This window comes from Onthophagus taurus, chromosome 2, assembly GCF_036711975.1.
Source record: "Onthophagus taurus isolate NC chromosome 2, IU_Otau_3.0, whole genome shotgun sequence".
Classification (NCBI taxonomy): domain Eukaryota; kingdom Metazoa; phylum Arthropoda; class Insecta; order Coleoptera; family Scarabaeidae; genus Onthophagus; species Onthophagus taurus.
In genome coordinates this window covers 22,328,771-22,349,500 of record NC_091967.1, presented here as the reverse complement: position 1 = coordinate 22,349,500, position 20,730 = coordinate 22,328,771, and the positions used below count along the sequence as shown (strand labels likewise).

At 35.1% G+C, this 20,730-nt stretch overlaps 3 protein-coding genes across 5 annotated transcripts in view; 1 reads left to right on the top strand and 2 right to left on the bottom strand.

Moving 5' to 3' along the window:
* Positions 1–417: 417 nt before the first annotated feature.
* On the bottom strand, positions 418–16,928 carry LOC111413396 (Secretory 24CD). The gene is made up of 9 exons (XM_023044354.2): positions 16,773–16,928; positions 16,252–16,581; positions 15,005–16,203; positions 14,753–14,917; positions 8,283–9,308; positions 8,038–8,206; positions 7,570–7,977; positions 7,113–7,507; positions 418–1,021 (listed from the first exon to the last, which is right to left on the bottom strand). The coding sequence occupies exons 2-9, from the start codon at positions 16,568–16,570 to the stop codon at positions 881–883; spliced, it is 3,822 nt and encodes a 1,273-aa protein (XP_022900122.2). The 5' UTR covers positions 16,571–16,581; positions 16,773–16,928; the 3' UTR covers positions 418–880.
* A 399-nt stretch (positions 16,929–17,327) lies between these two features.
* Positions 17,328–18,627, top strand: LOC111413377 (beta1,4-N-acetylgalactosaminyltransferase B). Of its 2 annotated transcripts, none has more exons than XM_023044331.2 (5): positions 17,328–17,627; positions 17,681–18,017; positions 18,067–18,192; positions 18,249–18,338; positions 18,398–18,627. In XM_023044331.2, the coding sequence occupies exons 1-5, from the start codon at positions 17,363–17,365 to the stop codon at positions 18,525–18,527; spliced, it is 948 nt and encodes a 315-aa protein (XP_022900099.2). In that variant the 5' UTR covers positions 17,328–17,362; the 3' UTR covers positions 18,528–18,627. The 2 variants fall into 2 exon arrangements, with proteins under 2 accessions (XP_022900099.2, XP_022900100.2); XM_023044332.2 differs by having other exon boundaries at positions 17,532–17,617.
* The window catches only part of LOC111413378 (chaoptin-like), a 54,306-nt gene continuing 52,193 nt past the window's right edge, over positions 18,618–20,730 (bottom strand). For both annotated transcript variants that reach the window (XM_071194505.1, XM_071194506.1), the window contains exon 7: positions 18,618–19,013. In XM_071194505.1, coding sequence (XP_071050606.1) covers positions 18,676–19,013 — 338 coding nt within the window. In that variant the 3' untranslated portion in view covers positions 18,618–18,675. The remainder of the gene's footprint in view (positions 19,014–20,730) is intronic.

The window sequence follows — 20,730 nt, the reverse complement described above, 5'->3', positions numbered from 1 at the left end:
TCTACCCGGAGTTCCGAACATGCGCCTGAAACGTTCCAATAACAGGTGCCCCGACGTTGCATCTGAGCGTCGCGACGCCTAGAACTGCTGCGTCTACTGTGACCCCATACGTAAAAATCGACATTGATCCATAATTTAACAAATTTTATTTTGTATACAAAAAGTACATATAAAATAATTTAGATTGCCGTTTTTGATGCAAACATTTCTATTGATTTTTAATTTTCCTTCATAAAATTTGTTCACTTCATAAAGTATTAAGTTAATTAGTTGTTAGGTACTTACCAGAATACTCTACTGAACTGAGACGAGGTATTAGGTTGCCACCAAAATACAAAGATACCTCATCTTTAAACGATATTAACATCATAATGGAAAATGAGTTAGAGGAACGGATCTTGTAATAAAAACAATTCATCCAATTATCGTGTATGTTTATTAAAAACAAAAAAAATATATATTATAAACCTAATTTAATGTTACTTTTTATACATAACCATTCAGTGAGGGCACCAATAAAAATCGATACAAAGTTATTTAATTATAATATGATTATAAAGGAGTAACTTTTAGTTTTTAACATAATCATACCAATTTATAAACAAAAAACCTTTCTTTTCTTCATATTTTTCTTCTTCTAGGGGGGTCGTATAACAATAACCTTAGAGACTACTACGACCTAAATTGTTTAACGTTTCAACAGAAGATGGCGGTCGATTTTATTCTTGCTTTCCAACTGAGACGACAAATGGAGGGGGCAAAATTAATAATATACGTGGCGGATAGAAAATAAAATAAAAAAAATACATTGAGAAATACACAGAATGTAAACGTTGCCTTTTTTAATAATTATTATTTAAAATATACGCCCATTAAGATGCTAGCTGAGGAGGGTTCGTATTTCTTTGTGCATGTGACACAAGAAATCAACGTAACTCGCCGAACCGTCAGCGCCACGATCTTCAACCAAGAAGTGTTTGAAAACAGGTTCCAGCTTTTCTCTTTGACGTAACAAAGTTAACTAGAAAAAAAAAACTTCATTAAAAAATCTGAAATACTTAATAAATGTGTTATATAGTACAAGTTTTTCTATAATGAAGTACGCGGATTTATAACAAAAATATTTAATTCTTGACATATTTATCCTAATAATGTAAAGAGATTATTAAGGGTTACATTGAGGGATACTCTACTCTTTATCAATTCTTCTTGGGTAAAAACGACATCTCCCGTTATTCGATTTGTTTGTTTGCATGAAGAACCGAAGTTTCAAGGGTGAGCCAAGTTATTTATTTATTTAGCATATAGCTTCAAGGCTATGCAATAAGGAACGCAATCCGCAAGGAGGTCACGCCGATAAAGAACATTGCGTCAACTAGCGGAGAGGATCTAACGAACTCGTGGGTTATAATATCTCATGCTGTAGCCAACATAACAAAAAATAAACTGGGTTACAGAATAACAAATAAAAAACAAAGTTGGATAACATTTAAGATACTAGAGCTAATGAACGAACGAAAATCTTATAAAAACAAAGACGACACCCGATACAGGAACACACAAAGAACAATCAGATCGAAAATCCGTGCAGCAAAGAATAAATGGTTGAGACAAGAATGCGCAAAGATGAAACATCTAAAGAACCAACATGACACCTTAAAACTAAACAAAAAGTTAAAAAAAAACATCTAGTGTTTACAGAGACTTCCAAACATTGAAAAATTATTCAATATACAGGGTTATTATAAATGATGGACCCATTTGTAAAGACGAATATTTATTAAAGTACAGATCCAAAATGAACAATCTTTATACCAATGGAAAGAGGAAGTTTCAAAGTTTTTTTGTAATAAAAACGGGTTAAAAATGGGTCCATCATTTATAATAACCCTGTATATTGTTCAATATTGTTTATCGGTTCGAGTTGAGATATCGAGTTGAGCGCACGTGTTCTTTTCGTGAAATTAGTCGTTCGATTTTGATGTAAATTTGACTGTTAATCAGTGATTGGTGTTGGTACTACCTAATAGTCAACTTTTATTGCCATAATAAGAAACAAAAAATACAAATTAAAGAAAATGTATACATTTAACTTAATACATAAATACGAGCAAAAGGGTCGATTTATCGCGTAAGCGATATTTTCCAAACAACCCAATCAATCAGCAGTATACTAAGTTATATAGAAAAACAATAAATGAACGGCAAGCTGCTATGCTAAACTTATGGTCACCAAGAACGGTGCATAATGATAGTTGCTGGAATAAAAGAAGAAGAGAAGAGAAGAAAAGGGAGAAGAAAAAGTTTTCAGGAAGATACTTGGAGAGCCAATAAATGACGTTTTAGGTGGTTTTTAAATGTTACAAGGTGAGGAATATTACGGATCTCAGTAGGCAGACTATTCCAAAGGGTTACTGCCTGCACAGCAAACGATTTATGGTAAATCTCGGTACTATGGGTCGGGAACATAAGCACAGAATCTAACTGAGATCTAGTAGGTAAACCATGCGACGACAAGCGTTGAAATATACAATACAAATACCTTGGGGTTTGATTGTGAAGAACAGTATATAACATAGTTAATATACGAAACGATCTCGGTTCTGACAGCTTAATATCTGCAAATAATTACGGTATGGGGTTATGTGTTGAGATCTCTCGAGATAAAAGATATACCGTATGCAGTTGTTTTGAAGTCTTTGCAGTTCGTTTCGTAGTGTTACCGAAAGATCAGGATATGCCGTGTCAGCATAATCAATATGTGGGAAAATCAGGGAAAAACAAAGATTACGACGGATCATGGGAGGAAGGAAGCAACGGAGACTTTTCAGTGAGTGGAAACAATGATAGACCTTTCTGCAGACGGATTGAATTTGAGGTTTCCAGGACATTGTAGAATCCATAACCACCCCAAGGTTTCTAACCGTGTCTGACAGCTGAATAATGTCTCCGTCAAGCATTAAGTGAATGGATGAAAAATTATTCAGCTTTGTCAGTAAAGGTCGACTGCCAAACGCAATTGCTTGAGTTTTAGCAGTATTTAATTTAAGGCCATAACGTTTGGACCAATCCAAAATATTGGAAAGGTCATGATTAAGACGTGCAATTGCTTCTGGAAAATCATCAATAGTTGTCGTAGTGTAAATTTGGAGGTCATCAGCATACACATGATAATTACAAGAAATACAGTGGGTGACGGCATTAATAAAAATCGAAAAGAGCAACGGACCCAACACACTACCCTGGGGTACACCACATTTAATATCACAAGCAGACGAGAGCGCAGAATCAGTACGCACACACAAGGAGCGACAGGAAAAGTAAGATTAAAACCAAGATAAACATGAAGAGGTAAATCCAAGGGCAGCTAGTGACGCCAACAAAAGATCGTGATCAACCGAATCGAACGCCTTGCTGAAATCAACTAATACAAGGATGGTAACACAACGCTTGTCGCAAGCATACCTAATATCATCTGTAATCTTAATAAGCCTACAAAGACGAAGTTAAATCAGAAGCTGTTGTAACTATTGAGTCCATTAAAAGGGATTTCACTGCTTTTCAAACGGAGATATATGCCAATTTGAAGAGAATTTCACGAGTTTTGGTGGATCATGATAAACGGGTTGATAATTTGGAAATAGAAGCTAATGTGCTGTAAACTTTTTCGAAATTGAGGATTCCTGATTTGATTCCAACGATGTCCATCATCGATAGATGTCATAGGCTGGGTCGTTTTGATAAGGGATCGATAAGGAGCCGACCTATCATCATTAAGTTTGTTTCCGACTGTAGTACTCCACCATTCACAGGAATTAGTATCTCCTTTAAGTGTTAGACACTGCAGATAATAATCAAGTTCAACCCCAATAGGACTTTTTTCATGGAATACAACTTTATTTATATCAGGTTTATCTTTAGCAACCTCATTGAAACAATCCCAATGCGATATATAAACTTTCTTGTTGCAGTTTCGTCTAGTTCCTTCTCTTCGCTTGTAATTCATCATCACATTCATTACTAACAGAACTGTTACTGTTATCACTTTCGATTATTAATTAAAGTATCCTGTTTTTAATGCAATAAGCCGTTTTGAAAATCACTCAGTTTTTGAGAAATAAATTTTTGAAATATTTGACAATTTTTTAAAATTTTGCAATTTTCGACGATTAAGTTAACTGATTTATATGATATACTGTTTTTGGTAAATTATGGTCTTAATTTGGTTTCTAATAGGTTGGGTTAAAATTTAGTCACTCTCTTTCCATTGTTTAACCTTGTATAACAAGTATCATTCAAATGTTTCTAATTTGAAAAGTATTTAACAAAAGTTATTTTTGTACAATTTCAATTTTTCTTGTTATTATTATTATTATTGCTGCTGGGCTGAGGAGAGCGGCCCCTCTCATTACCGCAACCTATAAGATCTATTGTAACTTTAGGTCTCCAAAGGTTTAGGGCAAATGTAGGTCCTTAATGAACCTTAGTATTGTCTTGAGGTCTTGAACCTTTATGTCGGTAGGTAACAGGGGAGTTTTACCGAAGACGTTGTGCCTTAGACGGCCTCTGGTGACGCAATTGCACAGTATATGTTCAGCAGTTTCTGACTCGTCGTTGCATAGTCGACAAGTTTGATGGAAGAGGTGGTATTTTAGGGGCACATGGCCGGTCAGGTAGCCTGAGAGCGTTCTTAGATCCCCTTCGCTGAGGCATAAGGTTTTATCTCTTTGGTTTTTAACAAAACCAAAGAGGTTTCTTTGGTTTTGTTTTGCGACGGAGTTATCATACTCTTCGCTTGTCTGTGACCTGGAAGTTCTTTCCAGCGTAAGGCTATCTTTGAAGCCTCCCAGTTGTTGATTATTTGTTTTAGGTGGCTTTTTTGTAGTCCACATCCAGGTTGGGGTCCAATGAAGGGCGTGTTTGCTGCCTCTTTGGCCAGCTTGTCGGGCTTCTCATTGCCCTCAATGTTGCTGTGACCTGGAACCCACCATATGGTAACATCATTGCCCCTAGCGAGTTCTCTCAGGTTGTTGGTACACTCACTGATCAGTGCGGAGCCACACGTGTAGGCCTGAATTGCCTTTAAGGCGGCCCGACTGTCTGTGAAAATGTTTGTGGATGCACCTTTTTGTCTCTTCTGTAGGTTCAAAGCGGTGCAGAAGTTTATAGCAAGAACTTCTGCTTGGAAAACTGTTAAATCTGAGCTGAGGGGCAATTTGATATGGCTATTTGGTCCACTGATGCCCATGCCTACTCCTGATCTTACTGTCTTTGAAGCATCGGTGTACCAGGCTACGGCTCGTCTTTTTAGTTGAGGTCCTCCCTTCGCCCAATCATCCCTGCTACTAAATATGACCTTATACGGTTGGTTGAAATTGTATTCCGTCGGTATGAGGTCCGTTTTAATTTCAATCATGTGATTTAGACATGGGTCCTTGAGGATCTCGAGGTGTCCTCTGAGGTTACCCTGCATAAACTTGAGTGAAGAAACTGTTTTCAGTGATAAGGCACTTAAGGCTGCCTCCTTTTGTATATATAAGTGGAGCGGTGTGAGACCGAGTAGGGCTTCCAAAGCAGCCGTCGGACAGGATCCCATTGCACCCGTTATGTTAAGACATGCTAACCGCTGGATTTGTGCCAGCTGTTGTTGAGCTGTCTTATGTTTTGTTTTTGGCCACCAAACCAATGAGGCGTAGGCGACCATGGGTCTGATTATTGCTACGTAGGCCCAATGAGCCATTCGTGGTTTGAGACCCCAGTTCCTTCCTAGGAGCCTGCGGCAGATCTGGTTTGCCATGATGGCCTTTTTCCTCACCTTATCTAAGTGTGAGTTCCAGTTTAGTTTACTGTCAAGTATTACCCCTAGGTATTTAGTTTCTGTTTTGAGGTTAATAGTTCAGCTTTCAATGGAGGGTGCTTTTATTTGTAGCTTCCTTCTCCGAGTGAAAGAGACTATTTCGATTTTATTGAGATTGATGCTGAGCCCATTGCTTCTGCACCAAGTACTGGTGAGTAGTAGGGCTTTCTGCATTAGCTGAGTTATGATTGAATCATATTCACCTCGGATTGTGACTACCAGGTCATCAGCATACCCTTGTATCTTAAATCCGTTTTTAGTTAGGGTGTTCATCAAGTCATCAACTACCAGGCACCATAATAGAGGTGATAGCACTCCCCCTTGGGGACATCCTCTTAGCGCCTTTATAGTCAGCGACTCGCCTCCCAGACTGGCTGTGATCTGCCGACTTTTCAACATGGCTATACACCACTTGATTGTCGACGGATGTATGTCTTTTACGTTTAGAGCCTTCTCTATGGATTCATATGAGGTGTTATCAAACGCACCCTCTATATCTATGAAAGCACAAAGAGCTATCTCTTTGGTTGCAATTGCCTCCTCTAAGGTGCTAGTCAAAGCATGGAGAGTTGTAATTGTTGATTTTGCTTTCTGGTAAGCATGTTGGCTAGGGTGGAGTGGATTTGTGACAAGCACTCCATTCCTTAGGTATTGTAATTGGTCTGTACGCCGTGAGGTCCGCGTTTGAACGCCTACCACCTTTAGGTATGAAGACCACCTTTACTTTCCTCCATAGAGTGGGTATATAGCTAAAGCTGTAGCTAGCTCTATATAGGGATATTGTTATTGGGAGAAGGTCTTCTAAGCCTTTTTGCAGAAAGATAGGCAGAATCCTGTCTCCTCCAGGCGATTTTAGGGGCTTGAAATTCGAGATAGCCCACCTTACTCTGTTGGGTGTGAAAATATTCCCAGCTGTGCTGCGAACCCTACCTGATGGACGGGTTATGTCCATTACTTCAGGGTCGGCATCTGCATGGGGGCAGACTTTTGAGGAAGGAAAGTGTGTACTCAGTAGGAGCTCCAACGATTCCTTAGCATCCTCTGTATATTTACCATCTTGATTGCATAGGTGGCCTAGTTATTTTTTTTGTTAATCAATGTGACTTTTATAAATATTTATTTTTAGAAGTAATTCAAAGGTCAATTAATAAAATGGATAAAGATTTTTTTGAGATTTCAAATTAATAATATCGAAATGTTTAGATTTGTTTATAGATTCGAGTGTGTTAGTTATCATATTTTGCTGGTTACTTACTCTCATACATCTGTGTCTTTGCACCCTAATTTGATCGATGATTGACCTAACACTAATTGATAATGGATTATCCAGTACGGGTAATTCGCATGTTTCCACATCTACTTGAACGGCAGTTGGAACACCAAAGACTTGTTGTAAAAATTCTGGATTCGCTGCTAATCCGATATACATAAACATATGAATACCATTCTCTAAAATATAAACTCCTTGATCAGATACTTTTTCTAGAGTTGTTCGGATTGGTGGTGGGATATCCACGATTCCATCGACGTTTGGTTTTACATCGATAAGCGGAATAAGTCTTGGATAAAAGTAGGCCACCGAAGTGGGAATATCCATTATCATTACGATATGCATTACAAATGATCTATCATCCAATGTTATATCTGAACCTAATATAAAAAGGAAAAAACTTTACATAAGAATACATTTTGGTTAAGAAATAATAACTTACCTCCAGACATTGCATCACTTTTAAGTAAACAATTGACATATAAGGGTAATAATTTCATGCATTCAGGTAGTATAAGCTGCCCAGCTCCGCTTGGACTGGCACAATTCTTTCGATAATTAGCTAACATTTGCGCAGCTCTTGCAACGATATTATCTTTGACGGCTTTCGGATTGTGCTCCAACAATTTGAAAACAGACTGTTTCCCAAAGAAATTAATAATCGTGTCCAATTCGCAATATCGATACAAATCAGCCATTTGGGAACATGTTTTCAATGATAAATTAATAACTCTGAGCCTTCGTTGTCCCGAACATGAAGTATACAATAAAGCAACTTGAATATAAACGCCATCTTCTTCTGTCAGTTTGTCATCGTGTTTTACTTCAACTGCTACTGCTTTATCGCAATCTATATTTATAAATAATAAAAAAAGTTAAAAATAAAAATGAAGTTTTTTTATTCATTTACCTATCGTTGCTAATTCTATATCTGTTGTATTTGACATGAAGAAATGACCATAAAAGTCTGTTGCTCTGATACCTGTTGATGTGCGCACTCTCATAATTGCATCAAATGCTATGGGTCTGCTTATATCTGTTATGATATCTTCTATTAATCGTGGACCATCAATATCAGCCTGTAAATAAAATAAGAATAGTACGATTTTTATTCCAACAATTAAAAATTCAATAATAAAGAATTAAATTACTAACTTGGAAATAAGTATACTTGAATATTTCACCACCAGTTAATCTTGAAACTTGTCCAATAGTCGCGAGGTCAATGTAAGCATTATTAAACAGGAACAAATCTACTGAACATCCAGCCCCAACACAATCTTGTCCTAGTTGATTATAAGCTTGATTTTGCGGTGCCAAAACGGTCCTTTCTTTATCTGTGCCTAATAATTTCCTATCATCCCGATTTTTTAATTTACCTGGAGCCTCAGCAATGGGAAGAGTCGAATGGAAAACCAACAATTTCCCAGCGCATTCAGAAGCTTTCAAAGCTTCTAATCCCGCCAAAATGGCCGGTAATAAAATTGTTTCCGTTTCTCGGGTATCGCCAAACATTTGTGGAATTTGCTCCATTAATGCATCAATAACGATTTCGGACTCTTCCGGGGTGCATAAAAATCCATCTAATAACGGCATAAACATATCTTGAACATCGCCGACAACTAACATTTGTGGGGCAGCTAAAGATCCTTTGATATTATAAAAATGTACGCTGCTATTATAGGTTATAAATCCAACTCGAACATTGCTTTTTTCTTGACCTTGATCGACTGGTAAATTTTTAAGAATTTGTTTCATTTGAGCGCATAACATATGAACCAATCCCGATTTTATATTATTATAAGAAACATCGATAACAAAAATAATCGCTGGCGGTTTTGGTAATTTATTATTTCTACAATAATCAGCTGTTGCGATTAATTCATATGTTCCAAGAACGAGCTCGGCTCTTTCAAATCGATCGGTTCTTTGTCCGGTGTGATCGAGATGTTGAAAATATTCAGTTGGAACATCTGTGGTTGCTTTGCAGAACGAACATTGAAACCGTCTTCCAGCATCGATAAATACCATGTAAGGACACATGTATGCTTTACATCTTGTACAACGTACCGGACCTAATTCGCCGAAATTTACTATTGGGGGTGGAAATTCTTGACCAACCGTTCTTGCCATTGGACTTATTACCAAACCAAAAGGTACTGAAGTTTGTTTCATTAAATCCTTACAGAAAAAAATTGGAGTTTATTAAAAAATCAAATATGTTTAAGAAAGAAATCAATTTTGTATTAAGATTATATTTAATATGAAAAATGAAAATATTTTTATTATGAATTCTTATTTCTAACTCAATACATTTTTTAATTGAACTGATAAGATTTAACTTTGTGAATTTAGCAATAATAAACCCTTTGCTAAATTTTATTAAATTTATTTTAATAAAAATATCAGAATCAGTTTTTATCTACGCGACCACCAGCTAATCAAAAATAAACATATTTTTCACATATAATCACAAATGTCCCATCATTAAAGCTATATCGACAACTCAAAAATATTTTCACCATATTCAACTAGATGCTTCATTGCCATTCAACCAACATTGATTCAAACATGGAGGAATATAACCCACAAATGGAAAATTTTGAAAACAAGGGATATGGGCCCAAGCGGGCAAATCCCACCCTTCTACAAAGAACTACCTTATCGGATTTGATGGAGGCAGAAATTCACTACTTAGACAACAACACAACTTATGTATAGCTTCCTATAAAACCAGAACTGTATTCTATAAGAAAAAACTAGAAATTGAAGAAGAGCTCCTAAAATTAATTAACGTTAAAATCAGGGCACCTATTCCAATTCAAAGGATACGACGATGCATCAGAAGGAGGAGTAGGATTAATAATTCGCAAGAAACATATATCAGATATAATAGATATTAAAACAATAAGCCCCAGAGTCATCTACTTGACTTTGAGACTAAATTCCAGATACAACTATGATATTGATATGGTTAATTCCAAACTGGGAAAAAACCAAGACTAATCAGATAAAATCAATAGTTGACAAGCCACGAACCAAACTTTTATACTATTTACAACTGAACAACCTATTTGCGATGAACTGTTTATTTAATAAAAATCCCAACGTAAATGGACATGGACCAGTCCAGATGGTCATACCAAAAACGAATGACAAAACGAATACCAAAAGACAAGAAACTTAGCACAAATACCAAACTTATGCGGTAATTCCTACAGCATAAATATGAAAAAAACCTGGTCATAGAAAATAAAGGCAGCTTGAAGTTATTGAGACAGAAACTCTCCCAGGGTCATAAACAAATATCAGCCCTAAGACACAAACACAGAAAAATAATAACTAATAAAGAAGAAATTCTAGAAATATCAGAATATTTTTATGTAGAACTATAAATATAAAGAACAAAACAAGAACACAGAAGAAGAAACAACTACATAGAAAATAGAAAAAGCACTCTGAAATGAAAAATCACAATTCCCCTGGGCAAGATAAGGTTATTGGCGCTATAAAAATAAAAGGAACTACTACATGCACTAAACCTGCTATTCAACGCGTGCTTGTCAAGGGGGATAACATCACCACATTGGAACAGTACAACTTTTATTTTTATGTATAAGAAAGGCGATATGACCAACCTAGGAAATTACAGGCCGATTAGCTTGTTATACATATAAACTAAAATCTAAAAAATAGTTACCAATAGGCTATCTGCCAAATTCGATCAATACCAATCGCCAGAGCAAGCCGGGTTCCCATCAAGGTATGACACAAACGATCACCTTCAAACTCTAAAAGTCTAATCGAGAAATCGATGGAATACAATAAACCGTTAAACAAACACATATGTGATTACGTCAGCTTGTGTTAGGCTTCATGAAGATACTAATAACTTCAACATAGAAAAAGGCAACAACATTTGCTCCAGTACATGTGCAAACAGATGGAATGGGACGACTTGGAAACATAAATGGGGAAAATTTGTGCTACCTGCAATTTGCAGACGACATTGTCCTCATGTCCGACTGCATAAAGAAGGCTCAGGCAATGTTACAAAGAGTGAACACGGCCTCTGAACAAATGGGATTGAAAATCAACATCCCAAAAACCCAAGTGATGACAAATCTAGTAATTGGCTGTCGAATATACGCTGTGTACATAAAGTATGGAATCAATTCGATAAAAATTCGGGGGATATTCTTCCTAACAAGGCTAGGTCGGATATTATAATTTTTAACGGGCATTTTTTGAGATAAAATTAAAATACAAAATGTCCCAAAATTGATACCATGCCTAAAATGACATTTTTAAATAGGAACTCCCATGTTTTGTCGAATTTATGGTTTCTACGTAATGTTCTGAGTATTTTTCATGTAGCACACGCTATGTTGATATTCAACTGCCTTCGAAAAAATGGCAGTTTAAAAAGTAGTGTTACTATTTTATTTCGGGTAAATGAATCTCAAAAATGTTGTGTATAAAACTATAAAGGGTTTCAGTTTCAACATTAATTAAATAGAAAATTATTATTCCTTATTAATTGCAATGTTAAGATAAAGCCATGTTATCTTTTACCCAAAATAGTAACATTTTTTTTTAACTGCCATTTTTTCGAAGACATCTGAATATCGACTATGGTGTACACATGGAAAACACTTAGAATTTTACGTAGAACCCATAAATGCATCAACAAAAAATGAGGTTCCAATTTATGCTTATGACAATGTTGATTTTAGAACGTTGTGATCACATTTAGACTAACAGATCTCACACGTGATTATTAACAATTATCTGTCTACTTTAACACAAATTAATAGAGTATTCAAGATACTATGCTGTTGCACACCGCTTACATTCAAGATCTACTATTATTTTCGCTTTACACCTTCCAACTTCCACATCAGCAGAAGCATGCAAAATGTCATATGTATACAGATGATTTACAACTACATATATCTTTTGAGAAGCGGAATTATGAAGATGTGTTCAGCAAGATGTAAATGAATTTGAAATTTTGACTGAACTTGTAAAATTGGAAATTGGAGGAGTCCCGATATCATTAGTTTCTGAGGCTAAGAGTGGTCCTGGCGTTGGTGGGTGGCGTTTATTAGGTGAAATATTAATGAGAACTAATAATAAATTATTATAATTGATTGAATAGAAATTTAAATTTTAATTACATTAAATTTGCTTTAAAATAATAAATATTTTTAATTTTATCGTGATATCTCAATTAGATCTTAATGAAGAATTTATAATGGAATTTTTAATCGCAACATTCATTCCATTGCAATCAAAAAAACTTAAGATTCGTCATCGTCTATAATTTTCGACGTAGTTTTAGTTGTAATAGTAGGTGTGACCTACCTGGAAAACTAAGTTATTTTATCGATTGTTCCTTAAATTAATTAACATATAAACTACTTTTTTGGGATCAATTACCGCTGCAGAACTGTTTGAATTATAGTTTCAATAATATGGTGCTACTGTCCATAATATATGAATAAATTTTAAATAGAATCAAAATTTTTAATAAACTACGAAAAATTGTTTGGCGCATATTAATCTATTCATATAATCATAATTAAAACTTATCAAAAAATACCATGATGATGATTTAATTTTAAATGCCATTTTGGTGATATCACCCAAATTGTGAAATTCTTTTTATTTTTTACAACACAAGCAATTTTAGAAGAATATTCATGAAGTGTTTTAACATTTTCTCTATTAAATTTATAACTGAACTTAATGTATTGTAAATTAATATTTAAAGGTAAAATAAAAAAGCTTTTTTGTTCTTTTCATTAAATACATTATATAAATTTTGGAATCAATAATGGCCAAATGACTTTGTCACAATATATTGGAGTATTGTCATAAAATGTAGTAATTTTTTATGTAACAAATTTGGTATGCACATGTTGCACCAAGTTTCAATTTTATTGCAATTATTTAACAAACTCATTTTTATACATGGTTTGTTAAAGAGTTTTATTAAGGAAAAATCCAAACACGTATTTTTGTACATTTAACACCATCATCTCGGCTTTTAAATGTATTTAAAGCGCTGTAAGTAAAACCGTATTATCCGATTTACTTGAGTTGTTGGAGTTCTAGTTTAATTTTTATTTATTAGCATACTTTCATGTTATACAGGTGTCTCAGCGAGACAGTACATTGGCAATAGACTGCCTAAGTCTGACGTCACAGATGTGGGCGGAGCTTATACTGACTCTAACCACTGTTGCTAAGATAAATCGCCAAAAAATGTCATTTGAAATGTCATCACTTATTTTATTTTAACGCTAATGGAATTGCATATATTATGGTGATATACCGTTAGCAACGAAAATGATTGGAGTCAGTATAAACTCCGCCCATTTCTGTGACGTCAAGGCTTAAGTTGTCTATAGACAAGTGAGACTTTGACAAGAACTCATTGAGAAGGCTTGTTTTCCATGGCACACTAGATTAAATATCGATATAAAAGGCGCGCATTTTCCAAAAAAGCCTAATTATCTCCCAAACTATTAATGTTACGTATAAAACAAATATTTATAAATTAGAGGATATTAAAGAGGTAAAATGAGACACCGAAGACGACTAAGTAATAAAATATAGGGGGTACCATTTAAAAAAATTAAGTTATGGTACTTCCAAATTTCAAAAAGTTAACATGCCATAGCAAAGTGACCAAACGTTCTAGACAGCCGTTCTGGGCACCAAAACATATTCCATCATGTTGCTTAAGCATGTTCTGAATTCTAAATTAATATCCCAAAAATCAGGTGTTCTCAGATTTTTTGAAAAAGTGTCTCCTGGAGCAGATTTTTCTAGAAAAATTCGAATAACTCGGGAGCGGCCGAATCAGATAGCGAAAAGTAAAGTTATTCATAAACCTTGAAAACAGACAAATCCAAATATGTAAAAATATACAGGGTGTTCCATTTAAACAAATAAAGTAGGTGGTGACTTCCGGTATTACCGGATGTGCTAGAAATCTGAAATTTTTATTTTGGCCAGAACCCCAGAAACGTCTAATGAACTGTCCTAGCTTTATCATTTAAGTATTTTCTTTTATTTTAATTCCTCGTGTTGTGATTTTCTCCTATACTACTTGTAGATTCAGCTAATGAAGGTTTTATAAATCGAAACTGATTCTAATAATGATATAATCATTTATGAGCAATGCTGGTAATCACCAGAGCCCGGACAGTTTAGGAAAAGTGCGCCCCTCTACACGAAACGAATTCCATGACAACGACGTAAGTACGTTGTTGTCGCTTTTGACATCTTTTAAATTACTCTTCAAAATTGAATTTCGAAGAGCGATGAGCGTACCTTAGCGAAGCACTTGCAGTGCAACATTAATTAATAAATTAATAAAAATAATATAAAAATACGCACTGAATTATTACGCATTCATTTTTGGATTTATTAAATTTATAATTAATAAATTAATTTATAATTTATTTCGTGACATAAGGTATGACGTATCTGACAGCTTCGCACGCTTCGATTGAATATTGAGACTGGAGTGGGAGGCGTTTTAGGATAATTTTCCTAAACTGTCCGGGCTCTGGTAATCACACCATGTCAGATTTCAATTTTTGAATACATACCTGTGTTACTGGAATATTATACATAGTAGATCTGATGTATCTTGGACTTGCGTTTCCTTGATCTTGAACCTCAAAATTTGTGGTGATTAATGGCGGTACTAATCCTTTTTGATTGGTATAAAATATTCCTGATCGCATTTTCTGATCATCCTGCATTACTTGAATCTAAAAATGTTTTAATATGATTATGTGTTTTTAATATGATTATGTAATGTTTAGATATTTTTAACAGGTTATATTTTATGAACTTACTGGACTTGGCATTTGATCAGGATCCAACCTTTTTTGTGGTTGAGCTTGTCCATAAGCTGACTGGGGATAAGGTCCACTTGGTGATTGCATACCAGGCATTGGGGGTTGCCCTGACATAGGTGGCTGTCCAGGCAAGGGTGGTTGTCCCATCATAGGAGGTTGACCCATCATAGGAGGTTGTCCCATCATAGGAGGTTGTGTCATCATAGGAGGTTGTCCCATCATAGGAGGTTGTCCCATCATTGGTGACTGTGGCCCCATCATTGATGATTGTTGTCCATGAATTGGTGGTTGTCCATGCATTGGCGGTTGTCCATGCATCGGTGGTTGTCCAGGCATTGGTGGTTGTCCAGGTATTGGTGGTTGTCCAGACATTGGTGGTTGTCCAGGCATTGGTGGTTGTCCAGGGATTGGTGGTTGTCCATGCATTGGTGGTTGTCCATGCATTGGAGTTTGTCCATGCATTGGAGGTTGTCCAGGCATTGGAGGTTGTCCAGGCATTGGAGGTTGCCTCTGAACTCCTATCCCACTGGGATAATTTATAGGTTGTTGTCTTTGTTGATTCATCATAGGTGGATATCCGCTTGGCATTGGAGGTTGTTTTCCTTGGGAGCCGTTCATAAAATTTTGGTTAACTCCAGATGGTGGTATATGTGGAGGACCATTATCAAATTGTGGCCCACTAATGTTCATATTTTGCATCTGATTTGATAAATTGTTTTGATTTGGGAATTGATTACCACCAGGTGGCCTCGGGGATTGCTGATTAAGTTGTTGATCAAGTATAGGAGGTCTACTACTCATAGCAGGAGGACCGCTAGGAGGTGCATTAAACTGACTTTGCATTTCAGTTGGGGTTGGTTTTGTCGGTAATGGACCAAATTGTTGTGGTGGAAACGGATTTGGATTTACTGTAGATGACGGATTTGGTTTTGGAGATTGATTAAATTGGTTTGGTTGAGGAGGATTAATCATTGAGGGATTACTTATAGGAGGAAATATACTTGGTGCCGGACCATTTTGAGTCTGTGAATTAGTTGGGGGTGGCAACTGATTTTGATGGCTAGACATCTGATTTTGATGAGTGGATTGTTCCTGATTTAATATTTTTTGGGGAGGAAGTTGTGATCCTCCTGATGATGGTGGTGCACCTGGTAAAGGTGGAAGTCCAGGTGAAGATGTCCCCAATGAAGGTGGCCCTAAAATTAACATTTAATAACATTATACAAAAAAATGTATTTTTTTACCTGAAGAAAATTGAGGACCTGGTTGTGGTAGAACAGTCGCTTTAGGAATTCCAGGTGGTAATTGACCAGGTGGAATTTGTCCCATACTTGGATTAGGTGGCATATTCGGTCTTGTAGATATAGGTACGTTTTGATTAGAAGGAGGAAATGTGGAATGACCACCTTGTAAAGGGGGCCCATTAGGTGAAGGCCCCATTACAGGTGGTTTTGGTGATCCTAATGGGACGTTTTGAAATCCTTGAGGACTAACTGCAGATTGTGACCTATTTTGAAAGTTTTGGGGCCCACCATACTGCTGTGGCATATATTGCGGATTCATTTTGTTGAAAACTATCCAAAATAGATAAATAAAACAATACTTATCAGTCAATTAAATAAAATACGAATCACTTTCTACTTTATGCTGTTTTAAAAACAACGACCTATTTCGAGTGGACTTTCACTGCCCAATTTTCTTTATAAACCAAAAAGTAATAATGCAATTTGATGTACGAATGTTTTCTTTATCTTTTTCTACTTACCGAAAAGACGAAATACTTGAAAATTATATTAAGAAATTCATCACAAACACAAGACACGAACAGTTAAAGAGCTGTATGCCACGTAAGGTTGCAATGCGCAAGATTTAGTACATTTAGTAACTTCCACGTCAGTTTTGCTGCAACTTCATATCGTTCTAACTGTCACTGTCACTTTTTAAGTAATTAGCGAAGACCGTTTGAAATAAACGCAAATATTTTGAGCACTATTTTGGGTTTTTTCTTTTACATTATTTCCACTTAAACGATCTAAACAAAAACGTTCTTCCAGAATTGTTCATTCCGAATCAAAACAATAAATATAACCTCACTTTTTCCGTATTGACAGTTTAAATGTAACCAACATCTAGTAAAATTTTATGTTCCCAAAACTTCACAATTTTCCAATATGATTAGATATATACAAGAAACTTGCTTAAAATGTTTCTATTTAATCCTTAATGCTTATATAATTGATATTTTTTTATTAATTAAACGATTTAAAAATTTTCCACGTCAGTTTTAATTTGTTTTGCGTCAACTTCACTCTGTTGGAGTTGTCATTTTTACATTGTGTTTATTATGTCACTGTCATGATACGTATTTCTAGTTTAAATTTAAACATTTGGAAAATTGTTTTGTGTTTTTCCGCTTTGTGGTTTTATAGCCCCGGGCGGCACCCTAGGCACTACAATTACGTTCAAAACAAGGACGTTCTCTCGGAATTAGTCCTTCCAAATCACGAAAACAATGGACATAACCTCAATCTTTCCGTTTTTGACAGATTAATTATTAACAATAAAGTTGTATCATCTAAGGAAATTTTTGAATTAAAGAATTTTCAAAATGTAGATATAGGTGTGAAAAGTTAAAACCGAATTTTTTTATGTATTAAGTTATTTTTGTTGTAGGTGGTGAATTTAGACCAAAAAAATGTTCTTCGCTTTCAAAGACAGCCTTAATTGTACCATACAGAAATCGTCCACAACAATTAAAAATATTTTTAAATTATATGCATTATTTTATGCAAGAACAGTGTATTACATATAGAATATTTATAGTCGATCAATTAGATTCTAAACCATTTAATCGAGCTAAGTTATTAAATATTGGAGCAGTGGAGGCTATGAAATTGAATTTTTCCTGTTTAATACTTCATGATGTTGATTTATTACCGATAAGTACAGGAAATCTTTATACTTGTACTCGTAAACCAAGACATATGAGTAGTTCTCTTGATGTATTTAGGTAATTTTTAATTTAATTTAGAGAACTTTGCTTATAACGATTTTTGTAGATATCATTTAACATATCCAGATTTATTTGGTGGAGTTGTAGGTATACTAACAGATCAATTTAAAAAAATTAATGGAATGTCTAATTTATTTGATGGTTGGGGTGGAGAAGATGATGATTTTCATGCGTAATATATTAGAAATCTGTTAATTTCCTTATTATAACAATTTTTTCTATTTTTAGGAGATTAATTAAGTTTGATCTTGTTCCTTATAGATTTTCCCCAATTCTTAGCAGATATATTATGCTTAAACATCCCAAAGCTGAACCTAGGTATGTAAAACTAAAAAATTTAAAATTTAAATCTAACTCTAAATGAACTCATTTTTTAGTAAAGAAAGGTTTAACATGTTAAAAGATTCTGTGGACCGACAACCCATTGATGGCCTCAATTCTTTAATTTCTAATTATGTAATTGAACAAAAACAACTGTATACTCACATTCAGGTTAATGATGATTAATTTTTGATTATTTTATAATTATTTAGTCCTTGTAAAACATATCACTGTGATATTTTCGAAATATTATTATTTGATGGAATAAAAAAACAATTAATTCTAACATATTTATTACATCCTTTACAAAATTTAATCAAAACCTAAAAAATAATTACAAAATAGTGATACAAAAGTTGTTAATTACAATGAGAATTGTTAAATATAAAATTATAGAGATCACAGATACTTTTTTAAAATTTTTTGTAGCAACACTCAAAGCACTTGCATGACAACTGCTGTCCTCTGGTAATATTTGGACGATTGGAATTTCTTTTCCACTATTCTCATCCATACAAGTAGTTTCCATTAAAGCTTCGTTCATTATTAGGGCATTTTCCATTGGTGCATTATGAGATAATAAACTTTCTCTCATCCATCTTCGTAACCAATAACTTAACCAAGCCAAATGACAACCACATTTAAATGGGTTATATGATATTTGTAATCCACCTAACAACAAGAAAAACCATAACTTGACAAATAATATTGTATATGATTTAAAGATATTTTGAATTTTCAAAATAAGTAATGAAAAAACTATAATATTAATATTGTTATTATTAACATAATGAATATTTTGTTGTACAAGAACCAAAAACATTAAACCAATAAGCTATTTGTTGGTAGGTAGTCCATTATTGTCTAACACATCTTTTAATCTATAAGGCACGTCATTAACTATACTTTTTCAAGTTCAAATTCGAAATGGCATTAAAATCCACAACGTTGCTTTCAGTCAGTTTTAACGTTGGCTCTAAATTTGTACCAAGAACGTTAGAATTTAAGAAGACTGCTATATGCCAGGTTATACAGCTCGAAGGCCCGTTCGTGACGTCACGCATAGGTAACTACTATTTCACACTTTGAATTAGCAAATGCTTGATTTATTCTATTCGTATTCTGTAATGGTGTTAGTTCGAGACTGAAATTTCATAATATAAAATAAAGATCTTGATCGAGCTTAGCTGTGCGAAAACCGAATGTTTCTAGGACTACTTAGTGTTAATTCTACTTTTAGTTCAATGAAGATATACAAGAATCTAACGCTGAATAACAATTAAAACTAGATTGACGTCTGAAGACGCACGGCTAAACCCGAAACTTTCTAGGTCTAGTGTTAGTCCTAGTTTTAGTTTAATGAAAAATATCCAGCAATCTAACGCTGAATAACAAGTAAACTTAGAACTAACGCTAGACCTAGAACTAGAAACGTTCTGCAAGACGAATCATAATTTACACGATGTTTTTGATTTAGCAATGCCTAAAACTGTGAGAGATTCTACGAATCGTCGTTGGCCTGCTTGGTTCACGAAGGAGGCAAAGGATTGTATTCGCATGAAGGAGAATATGCGCGCAAAGCATAAGCGTACTGGTTCACTGTATTGCCTGAATGAACTTAAACGCTACAGATCTCTATCGAAACACCTCATTACAGATGCATATAATGGGTACATGAACGATGTACAGCGATCTTTGATTTCTGATCCCAGTACCTTCTGGGCCTATGTTCGGTCACGGAAGGGCGCTACTCGTATTCCAGGCCTTACAACGAATGGAAATCTGGAGTGCAGTTCAGGTCGAAGTAATGTGGACGCTTTTGCTAATTATTTTGAGTCCGTTTATATTCAATCTAATTCTGATTTTGTGGGGTCTGATTTCCCCGATGATAGTCTTTGTCTGTCAGTAGAGAACTTCAGCTTGGAGGAGATTGAGAATGCGTTGAAGCGTGCAAAAAATACTCTTACTGCGGGACTTGATGGGATACCGAGCTTTTTACTGAAGGACTGTGCTTCTACCTTTCCGTCGTTATGGAAAGAGTCATACGTCTGTCCAATTTTGAAGAAGGGCAACCCTGCTGAGATTGTAAATTACTGCTGTGTGGTTTCTCGAAGACTTTTGAAAGCGTTCTTTTCAAGCCATCTCATATCATTTAAATAAGTAGATAAGCCCAGTCCAACACGGATTTGTTGATCACCTGGATCATTTTATCTTATTAAAAAACTGAGTAACTTTGGATTAAGTGCCCCTCTGTAGTCGTTAATGAAAGCTTATTTGCTAGGTCGGCAGCAGTTTGTTAATTATGGCGGCTTCACTTCCAGAGGATTATCTCCAACTTCAGGGTTTCCCCAGGGATCCAACCTCGGTCCATTGCTGTTCTTGGCTTTTA